This window comes from Lactuca serriola, chromosome 9 (assembly GCF_051521515.1).
Source record: "Lactuca serriola cultivar US96UC23 chromosome 9, Lser_US96UC23_V15, whole genome shotgun sequence".
Taxonomy (NCBI): domain Eukaryota; kingdom Viridiplantae; phylum Streptophyta; class Magnoliopsida; order Asterales; family Asteraceae; genus Lactuca; species Lactuca serriola.
Genome location: NC_136416.1, coordinates 102,003,760 through 102,015,298, shown reverse-complemented (window position 1 = coordinate 102,015,298; position 11,539 = coordinate 102,003,760). Strand labels below are relative to the sequence as shown.

At 36.1% G+C, this 11,539-nt stretch overlaps 1 protein-coding gene across 1 annotated transcript; it reads left to right on the top strand.

Annotated features, from left to right (window-relative positions):
* The first annotated feature begins 1,292 nt into the window (after nt 1-1,292).
* On the top strand, nt 1,293-3,437 carry LOC145075992 (uncharacterized). The gene is made up of 6 exons (XM_079022030.1): nt 1,293-1,471; nt 1,560-1,741; nt 1,862-2,217; nt 2,308-2,950; nt 3,034-3,238; nt 3,317-3,437. The coding sequence occupies exons 1-6, from the start codon at nt 1,293-1,295 to the stop codon at nt 3,435-3,437; spliced, it is 1,686 nt and encodes a 561-aa protein (XP_078878156.1).
* Nucleotides 3,438-11,539: the final 8,102 nt, after the last annotated feature.

Genomic DNA, 11,539 nt, shown 5'->3' with positions numbered 1-11,539 from the left:
ATCGGGGTTATATATAATTGATACTCGATAGGTAGTTGGATGTGTGCTTTCCGCCTCATTTCCTGTTCCTTGTTTGGTTGTGGGCCTAGGGCAGATTCACACAATTAACTATCTATTCGATATTAGATTATATATAGCTAGTATAAACTAAGTGATTATAAAAGGAACCACTGTGGTTACCATTTTTACTAAAAGAAATAAGGGTTTTCTTAAAGAATCTTTGCATAAAATCTGAAGGAACTATTACAGTTAACTCCATGAGTACCAAGTGAATACGCCAGGGTTATATACAACAATGATCTAACAAACAATGGGATGTGTGCTTTCAGCCTTACTTCATGTTCCTTGTTTGGTTTTGGGCTTAGGGCAGATACACACAACCGATTGTTTGTTTACTCTGGGTTTTATATAACTTGTAACCATTTAGCAGTCATAGAAAGGATTGTAGAGCCATTTTTACTTATCTTTCATCAAAGCAGGAAATATAGGATTTTCTGGAGGAATAGGCGAACTTTTCTAAAAACTTACAACTTACTTACATCACTAAAATCTTATGAACTCACCAGCTTAAATGTTGATCTACGCTTTCAAAATAACTTGTATTCTCAGGAGACCCGTAGACAGGTACGCGCATTGGGATTCAGAAGATGGAGCAGTATAGCTTCATGTGTTATTTTGTTATTTGCTATGTAGTTTATGTTATGTGAATCACATACTTTGTAAACACTTTCTTTCTAATGAAATGGTTGTTTACTACTTTGATTACTATGATGCATGTTTTGTGATACTAAACATGATGTCCTCCACCCCTGAACGTTTCGGCCGTTCCGATTTTGGGGTGTGACAGTTATGAAATCAGTTTTCTTTTGACTGTGAAATCAATTGACTATGAAATCGGGTGATAGATTTGTTTTCTTTTCTTCTCCAATTGACCGTGAAATCAAGTTCTTTTCTTCTATCAGTTCTGATTTGCTTTTCTTATGAAACCTGTTTTCTTTTGAAACAGGTGATAGATTTGGTTAGTTTATAGTTCATTTATTATTAATTGATCATTGTTTCAAGGTTTTTATTGTGATAGATTTGGTTAGCTTAGAGTTCATTTATTGTTAATTGATCATTGTTTCAAGGTTTTGATTGTGTAGATTATGTAATTAGGATACAACTGACATATGTTTGTTGATTATAACATTACTTTTCAATGTAGTTAAATATGGAATCAAAGGGAAGAAGAACCATTGCAAGCACAATCTCAAGCTTAATCCCATTCTTCGATTCAATCAAATGTACGAACAATGATGGATATCGCATGGGAACATGTTATTCAAGTCGTTGATGAGAAGGGGAAAAAGGCATGGATATGTAACTTTTGTCAAAAAGTTATAGGCGGTGGTGGAATAAACAGGGTTAAGAAACATCTTGATGGTATTAAAGGTGAGGTAGTAGCATGCCCAAAAGATAGTCCAAAAGTACGGTATACTATGCAAGGGAAACTGAAAGAGACTGCCCAAAAAGAAAAGAAAAACGTACCACTAGTGTTACTATCTTGGATGATGATGAAGATATGGAGGAAGTAGAATTGTCAACTGTGAAAAAGGGAAAAGGAAATCTACTTCAAACTTGCATCCATTTTTTACGAAAGGTATAAATGATCTTTCCCAACCCACTATCAAATCTGCAATGCAAAGTAAGGAAAAAATACATGATGTGGATTTAGTTATTGTTATGTGGTTTTATGATGCATGTATACCTATGAATGCTTGCAACTCTCCTTTTTTTCAACTTATGGTAAATAAAATAGTAAGTATTGGTTATGGGTACCAAGCACCTAATTATCATGATCTGAGGGTTAATTTATTGACAGATGCAAAAAAGTCAGTTTCATTGATAATTGATTCGTTAAGAAGTCAATGGGTTGATATTGGTTCTAGAATTATGAGTGATGGTTGGAGGGATGTTTCACAACGACATTTGATTAATTTCTTGGTTTATTTTCTGAAAGGGATATTATTTCTTAAATCTGTTGATGCATCTGATATAGAAAGCAATGCTACAAATTTGTGTAATATGTTTGCTGAGATTGTTGATATGGTAGGAGAAAAAAATATGGTACAAATGGTAACTGATAATGCCGCTAATTACAAGCTTTCTGGTACTAACTTATGTGAAAGATATCCTTATATTACTTGGTCTCCATATGCAGCACATTGTATTAATATTGTATTAAAGGATCTTTAAGAATTGGATAATGTTAAAAGTTTGGTCAATCTTGCATCGAGGGTTACTGTTTTTGTTTATAATCATAAGTAGCCCTTGAATTGGTTAAGAAAAAGGCCCGTTTGGAAAGAAATTATCAGTCCAGGTGCTACTCGGTTTGGTACCGTGTTCATTGCATTGCAAAGTTTGTATGACCATAAAGAAGATTTACAAGCAATTGTCATATCTAATGAGTTTAAGAAGATGTTGAAAGTGAGAAATGCAGTTGAATGTAAACAAATTTTCTTGAATGAAATCTTTTGGAAGAATTGTTTGATTACAGTGAAAGTAATGACTCCTTTGTTAGAGCTTTTGCGGTTGTGTGATTCGGATGAAAAACCTGCAATTGGTTATGTTTACGAGGGAATGCGTCAGGCAAGAAGAGGGATTAAGGAATTGTTTAAGAAGAAGAAGGAATTATATAGGCCTTACACTAACATAAATGATAGTCGTTGGGATAGGATGTTAAGAAAAAGTATTTATTGTGCGGCTTATTGGTTGAATCCCGTTTTTCAATATGATCATGCAAATCTTTGTAAGAAGAATGAGGTGTTTCAAGGCGTTCTTGAAATGGTTGAGAAGAATTTTAAATGTGATGATGTTTTAAATATTACATTGAATTTAGGCAGGTTTCATGATGCTGAAGGTACCTTTGGTAGATCTAGTGTCATTGTTTCTCGTAATCTTACTCGTCCAGGTATGATTTAAATTTAATGAGTTATTAATATATATAAAATATTGTATTTTCTAATATTTCTTTGCTAACTATATCTTTTGTAGATGAGTGGTGGAAGTTATTTAGCGGAGATATTCCGGTTTTGAAAAAGTTTGCTATTAGAATATTAAGTCAAACAACATCTTCTTCCGGTTGTAAACGTAATTGGAGTGTATTTGAAAGGATTCACATGAAATGGAGGAATAGATTGGAACATCAAAGGCTAAATGATCTTGTATTTGTTCATTACAACTTGCATTTACAAAATAGGTATGACATCTTGCTAAGATATACTATGCTATAAAATGACCAAGTTATATTTGACATTTTTTGTGAGTGCTTTTGTAGATTGAAGGTTGATATGAGGTCTTACGATCCTGTTGACTATGTAAATATTGATAAGACAATATTTTGGGAGGTTGAAGAAGAGCGGTGTACATGTCCTTTAATCATGTTTAGCATCAACTAACAAGTTGCAACTTTTCAAGTTTGTGTTCTTCATGTGCCTTCATAATATCAATATGTTGATATGTTTATGAAGAGTTTACCTTCTACATTTTTTCTTGATTTTCGGTCTAGCTTGAACGTTCTTGGTGCTACCCCATTCAAACTACGTACGGATGTTAGTGTATTATTATTATTATTGTGTATTATATTTTTAGTATAATCCATATATGTGCCCTCTCACTATATTGGCCCATCTCATGTATTTTGTATAAGGGATTTCCAAATATGTACCATAAGGGCACATACAAAAAATATTAATTAGGAAAAATATAAACATAATTAAATACTAACGGAATGCCGATAGATCACCAACATAATGGGACGCCCAAATTTAACGAGAAATGTATGAAGGGCCGGTAATGGGATAGTGACAAACACAATTTTCGTCGATCGACAATCCGCCGGTGATTCGCTACGAAATAATGACGATCAACAATTAAATATTAATCTTACGTATACACATATATAACACATGCGAAAAATACGAAAAAAAAATTGTGTTTAACACAAGAACAATGGAAAATGATACTAATACTATATAATAATAACATATATAATAGTAATAATAATGAATCTGTTACACTCAAATAAGCATATAAAACTATGTTTATCAAACATATACAATACATTATTGTCTTACATATACGTACATATAACATGAAGCGAAAAAACGAATCGAAAAAACTATGTTTAAGACATGACAATGGAAAATGATACTAATAGAGATAACAACAACAATAATAGTGTAACATTCAGGTTTCCAGGTATCATAAATTAAGTATTTATTTTTGAGTTAAGAAGAGGGACTCGATGAGTTGACTCCTAAACTCGTCGAGTAGGATCGCGATTGATGACTCGGATTAATGAATGAACTCGACAAGTCGGCAAGTTGACTCGACGAGTCCGCGCTGTGGACAGAAACCCTAAATCTTTGCGCCCGCGCCCTATTTAAAGGTCCTTATGGCCTTCATTTGCGGCCACACACCCTTGAGAAACCCTAAATGAACCAGAGAGCATAAAGAGTGAGGGAAGGAGCTAATTTCATCACCATTAGTGCATTCTTGCAAGAAGGAAGGAAGGCATTCAAGCTAGGCTAATTGGGGAGCTCATATCTACTATCACTTCTTCAAAGGTTGTTGTTTGAGGTATGAATCGATGCCTATAATTGTGTATATAGAGGATCTCATGAATCTAGGGTTTCCTTGCTCCCTTTTTAGTTGAGTTATGGAATATGTGGAGTCCCTTTGTGTCATAAACATTAGATCTGGACCTTGAGAGGTCCAGAGAGTCCCAACAACCTAGCTTTATGCAGTCACATAAGAGTATTGAGCCTAAGACACCATTGTAAGGGTTATTTTATCAAATAGAGCTAGATGTGTGGTGCATGGACATAAAGATTGAACCTTTACGTGACTTTTGGGTGCTAGAAGGTCAGATCTATAAGTTAGAGAAACAGATCTGACCTCAGAAGGTCAATTGAGTATTGCCATGGAGTAAACTCGTCGAGTTCATTAAAGCACTCGACGAGTCTGATCGGGTTGCCCCGCGATTCGTGATCAGTGGTGACCCGTCGAGTGAAAGGTCAACTCGACGAGTCGAGTGAGGCCTTAGGAGGATTCATAGGACACGTATGGACTCGCCGAGTCACCCGAGTGCACTCAACAAGTCTGGTCAAAGTTGGACCGTTGACTGGAGTTGACTTACATTGACCTTAGGGTTTTGGTCAAACTGATTCAAGAGAGGTCATGGATGGGTAGAATGATCTTCTACCCATTCTTAAGAGATGAGAACATAAAGAGGGTATTGGTTAGAGATATTATCATGTTGATAGGAGGACGCTAGATCGGGGATACCGAGAATGAGAGTATACTAGACATCATACGAGGTGAGTCTTCTCACTATACCTTACCATGAATGGTAATTATGTGTGACCGGAAGGTCTTATGTGTTATGAAGAGTATGTGATATATGTTTCCATGGGATATGTATATGTTATGTATGTTAAGAGTAGTATGGTATGGACCGGAACGTCAACATGGTATGGACCGGAAGGTCAACAGTGGACGGACCGGAAGGTCAGTATGGTATGGACCGGAAGGTCGTAGAGTAATACCAGAAGGTCTACTCAGATTGTGGGACTGGAAGGCCCCTGGGACACATTGACCGGAAGGTATCGTAGAGCTATAGCCTCGAGTGGCTTATGTGCTGTATGTAGTATTTTGGGGAACTCACTAAACATTTATGCTTATCGTGTTATGTGATATGTGTTTCAGGTACTAGCAAGGATCGCGGGAAGGAGTCGGCATGATTAGTACAAACTGACAGAGGATTTTGTATTTGAAATTCTGGGATATGTTTTACCATAATAACATTTGATACACTTGTGTTTGAAATGATTTATATGAGATATGTTATGGTTGAAAAATGAAAGAAAAAAAATTGTTTTAAATTTTCACATCGTTACAAGTTGGTATCAGAGCCTTGGTATGAGGGATTCGGATGCACCTTCGGGCGTATCTGAACTCAAACTGAGGATTTGAGAAAAATTTTCAAAAGAGAAATAGTGTTTCTAAGAAGAGTAAAAGATTTTGAGAAAAGGCAAAAAGGAGCAGTGTGTACGATCAGCCAGCACCGGAACGGTGATTTCCCAAAATACCCTTACATTATGTATTATGAGATATTATGTGATGTGCTATGCATGCTAGATTAGGCTAGGTAAATCATATCTTAGGACTAGGGTGGCCTGATATTTGATGCCTTAGCCTAGGAGCTTGTGTTGTTGTGAGTTGCTTTGAGTGCATGTATGTAGCAGAGAGTAGCTTGTGAGAAGTCTGCTTGAGAGTAAGCTGAATTCAGAAGGTATAGAGTACTTGTGAATTTGGATCCTAGGAGGAGGACTTGGTGTGGATACGGATACGGTGTGTATAGTAGTATTGGGCCCGTACTACTGAAGGCATCGGATCGGTAAATATCCCAAGTAAGAATCCTTAGGGTACCAAGGAACAAGTAGGAACGGTTGATCAAGTGTGAGCGATCTCGGTCAAGTCTCTGAATATTTTATGTCGTATTTTAGAGGCATCATGGTGGGAACGCGCCACAACCCAGGAGGCAGTGGTACCAGTGGTACTAGTGATGAGGAGATCCGTAGGATGATTCACGAGGAGGTGGCAACGGCCGTTCGGGATGAGATACCAGAGATGTTTGGGTCTATCAAGACCACGTTGACTGAGACATTTAATGAGCGATACGCTGCTCGGACCGAGGCTGCTGCTACAGCCACCGTGACTGTTGTCGCTGCTAGGCTGTAGGGGGGTGACTCGTTGCTGTACCGAGAGTTCAGCAACACGAAGCCACCAGAGTTTGATGGGACACAGGATCTGATAGCCGCGATGAGGTGGATCTCTGACGTTGATGGATGTTTCTACACTTGTTCCTGTCCGGAACATTTGAGAGTACGGTTCGCGCTGAACCAGCTTCACTTGGGAGCGAAGGATTGGTGGAAGTTTGTGATGGCAGATTTAACTCCTGCAGAGCTTACCGCAATGACCTGGGAGAGGTTCACCACTATGTTCAGTGACGAGTATGTTCCCTCGGCGGAGAGGGAGCATTTGGCCCAGGAGTTCTTGTACCTCAAGCAGGGGACAGAGTCTGTGACGGTGATTATGCGGATGTTTCATGAGAGGGCGTTGTTTTGCCATAAGCACGTGTCTGTTGGATTAATGTCTAAGTCCATAACTATAATTGGTAAGACTTGACCCGACCCGGCATGGTCCATTTGGGTTGCATGGAATTATGCGTTTGGATAGACTATAATGAGAGAAATGACACTTAAGGTTTGTTAATATATTATAAGTTCTAATATATTAATAAGATTATTTAATTAGTATTGATCAAGAATTAATCTAGGATTAATTAAGTGATCCAAAGAAGACTAATTAAATATATGGGTTGATTGTGTAAATCATCCACACTTGTATAGTGGGTTAAGACTCCATGGATTGTCAAGTTTGGATAAAACCCATAAGATGCTCCATGGATGCTCCATGGTGTATTTGAATCCATGGATCCAAGGAAATGGAAAACCATGACAATTAGGGTTTACCCTAATTGTGACACTATATAAAGATCTTATTGGTGACAAAATCGGCACTAGAGTATATGTGAAAGGGCTAGCCGATTTTATGGAGTGTGGATTTCTCTCTAATCTATTCCAAGTGTATTTGGTGTTGTGTGAACCATTTGAGGTGTCACACTTGGGGCACTAGGCACTCAAGCTTCATGTAGACATTCTACATCAAAGAGGTATGTAATTCTAACTTGATATATTCATATGAATCAATGTTATCATGCTAGTTAGGATGAATACCTTGGAAAGTTCATATTTGCATGTATAATAGAGAAAACATAGATCCAAGGTATTTAGGGTTGCATGTACACTTAAGAGTGTTAGAATGCTCAAAACCCAACAGTGGTATCAAATCCTAGGCTTGATTTCTCTTATACTTGATGCAAATGTGTTTTTTCAAAGTTGAATCTGTCCAGACCATAAAACTCGACGAGTTTATGCAAAAAAAAAACTCGACGAGTTTATGCAAAAAAAAAACTCGACGAGTTCATCATTCTGGGCATGGAATCGATGAGTTTCTTAAGGAACTCGATGAGTTTTGGGTGCTGACAGCTTGTTGTTTGCTGTTTTGGCTGGAATTGGACTAGGAACATTACCCTAAGCTGTTTTTGAACTTGTAAACTTGTTTTTGATGTGGTAATGTTCATGCTAATCCAATTTCAAAGATAATTGTCAATAGATTCATGTTTTGTATTAGTTTAAAAGTTATGCTAATTACATGAAATTTTTTGATGTGAATTATCTTTGTTCATATGAGTTACTTAGATTAATAGATAAGTTAATTGATTATGTGTTTTCAATCCATTTTAATCTAAGAGATGATTCTAAAATGTGTTTGTGTAACTTGTCCTCAAATTACATGAAAGGTCACATTTAAGTTTCATAAAACTCATAAAAGTTGGCAATGGTTACAAAAAATGAAGAGTCTTGTCTTCATGTTATGGAGGTTCAAGAGTCACTTCATTAAGTAATAAAATGTGTAACCTTAATTAATTCCATAAGTTACAAAATAAAGAAAAATTACATTCCTTTATTAGTTTAAAGTCTTCTATAACTTGTCCTCAAGTTATGGAACTTGAAGAGTTTTTGGATTAAAACTACTTTAAACATATAAGTTATGGAAATTAATTAGTTTTGAATAGTTTCAAAAACTTGCCCTCAAGTTTTGGAATTTGAAAAGTTTCACTTATGAATACTTTAATTGCAAGTTAACCCTTAGAATTTTAAAAGTTAAAATTCAACCCTTATACTTTATAATATTATAACTTAATAATATTTATATATATGTATAAGAGTAAAGTCAGTCTTACCGTTAGTAGGCCTCATTCATGAAGCTGGTCTATAAGGGGGTATAAGGTTACTGCCTATAAAATGGCAGTTTAATGGGTGTCCACACTTACCCACCGCTTCCTTGACCGGTGGAGGGTCGTTAGCCGAATGGGTAGGACAAGGGCACAAAACCTGTTTGTGATCCTTGGCATCCCAGTCACAAAACCTGAAGGGCACACTCGAGATTGAAACATGCCATTGAACAGTTCAATGAATCTCAAAGATCTAGGAGTTTCAAAAACCAATTAAACCTAATAATATATATTTCGTTTTCATGGTGGAAATTGATGAATCGTCATTCGCCTACCTTCAAATACTTTATATCTTGGATTACGGCATCCCTCTTCCAAGTTATAAAAGTATTGTGTTGGGTCCTAGCCTTAATATTTCATATTGGGTGTCATATTAAGGACTTTAAATCAACTATCTTGAATATCTCCCAAAAGATGTATGGTTTAGACATTTATGATCTTCCCAAATCTCTTGTAACACGCTTTCCTAAATGAAGATGATGTCCCATGGAAATCATACTTCTTTCACCTCCTCCAATAATTCTCCCTAACCCACAAGTTCTTGAAAAGTTTAAGGTCACTCAATCCCTATTGGCAAGCAAAGGTCTATGTGTGATCACATCTAGGAGATATAGTCACATATTGACAAGCCGAGAGAGTTGGGTGTCAAAGTCTTCAGAAAGTTGGTGGCTCAACTACTTTCTAAGTCACATAGTGAGTTCCTTTGGGACTCCTATGAAACAGACTATGACAAGACCCATAATGATCTTATCTATTTGCTAAAATCAACTTCCAAAACTTTATGGACATTGACAATGATGACATTGGATATCCAGTAAATCTCTCTCTTCCCAATGGAAAGGGATCGGCCATAGTCAACTCAGTTAACCAAATGGTAAAGAGAAAGGCTAAGTCTATGACAGTCCCATGTTCCATTACCAAAGCATCCATATGTTAAATTGCCAAAGGAAGGGGCATTGGTTGCGAAGCTGCCAATTTACCTAAGGGTGTTAAAGTCAATAAGTTTGACCCTACTTCAGGTAAAGTCCACTATCTAACTCTGCTAAGTTTCTATTCTAAGATTCTTGATACATGATGTGACTAGGTCACATGTTGATGCTTTTAAGAATCAAAGAAAAGTGAAGAAACTTAAAGAAAGAATATGATGAATCTGATCGCGTAGATGGATTTCTATCGCATAGTTTGAAGATCGGATTCTTGAGCTACTTCTTAGGAATTATGATATATTGCTTAGGAATAGATAAAAACAAAGTTTTCATGCTCTTTTGCATTGTAAGGATAGTTTTTCCGCAAAGTTTTTAAAATAAAAGGAAAAATGTTGATTTTAAAATATCTTTACAATGACATTTGTGAAATTTTTTGTTGCTTATATGATTCCAGAGTGGAAATATGATTTTAATTCTTTTATTTGTGGTAGTGTCTAAATTTGCCAAATAAGGAAAGATTCTCATCACCCAAGTTTCAGTTGGAAAGAAAATTGGAATCATGCACGTTGTATAGCATGATGAATGAGAACTTCCAAGCATTGGAAAAATTAAGACTAACTACTTGTTCACATGGATGTGTGAGTCAAGTAAAAGATTAAGGGATCGAGTACACATTCTTGTGCACTGATTAAGTCCACCACAAAAGATCGTTAAGACTTTTCGTCATTATTTACTAAGGTTTAGTAAATATGGTTATACTTACATGTTTAAGTATAATTCTGAAACATTGGAAAAGTTTCAATGTAAGGTAGAACAAATAAGAAGAGTCAAATTAGGCAGAAAGATAAAAGTTTCTCAAATCTAAAAAGATGGGAGAGTACTTTAGTATCATGTTTTGTGATCATCTTGATGATTAAGAAACCATATCACAATTGGTCTTCTAAGGACATCTTAGTGCATTCTTATTGCTAAGAAGAGGAGTCATGAATTGTTGAAGTAGTTAAATTCGTTCCAAAAACAATTCTTAGAGTTATACTCTATGATTGTAACTTGAGTGACATGTCTTAAAGAAGGTTTAAAAACACTTGTAAAATGTAAGAGTAAAGGTTATCTACTCTTGTACATTTGAAATTGGTAAGTTATGATGTTCTGGATAAAACAAAGACCAACTAAAGCCAATTGTGTGAAGTGTTTGTCTTGTTTAGAATCCAAACTATCTCTTGAATATCTGACAAGAAAGTATTATATGTCAAGAGGACAGTGGGAGTCTTAAAGGTCATGAAAAGAACTAATCAAGAATAAAACCTGAAGTTCTTCACTAGCACACGACTTGAGGTTTACAACCTATCGTGTTGACATATTTTGTGCCCATTCCAGTTAAAGTTGGTTTTGCATATGAGTTCTTAGAGTTCTTTATTGGTTGCATAACAACTTGGAAGCAATGGCGGGCCCTTGAGATGCCTGGTAGCCAGAAATTAAGATTGAGTTCAGTCCATATGAGTTTGGATTTGTCATTATCCTTGTCTTGTGACTATGGTTTTGACAATTTACATGGATAAGAACACATACACCATTAAATCTAAGTGTCATAAGGTTTCTCTCTGATTCATGAAAATGATGGTGAGGAAACACTTTCACTAAGTAGATTTTA

Bases quoted from the DNA above. Each gene is read 5' to 3' on its own strand.
- LOC145075992 (XM_079022030.1), top strand. From the start codon at position 1,293: ATGATGGATATCGCATGGGAACATGTTATTCAAGTCGTTGATGAGAAG. The intron at 2,951-3,033 runs GTATGATTTAAA...TATCTTTTGTAG, and splicing joins TCGTAATCTTACTCGTCCAG to ATGAGTGGTGGAAGTTATTT. The intron at 3,239-3,316 runs GTATGACATCTT...GTGCTTTTGTAG, and splicing joins AACTTGCATTTACAAAATAG to ATTGAAGGTTGATATGAGGT.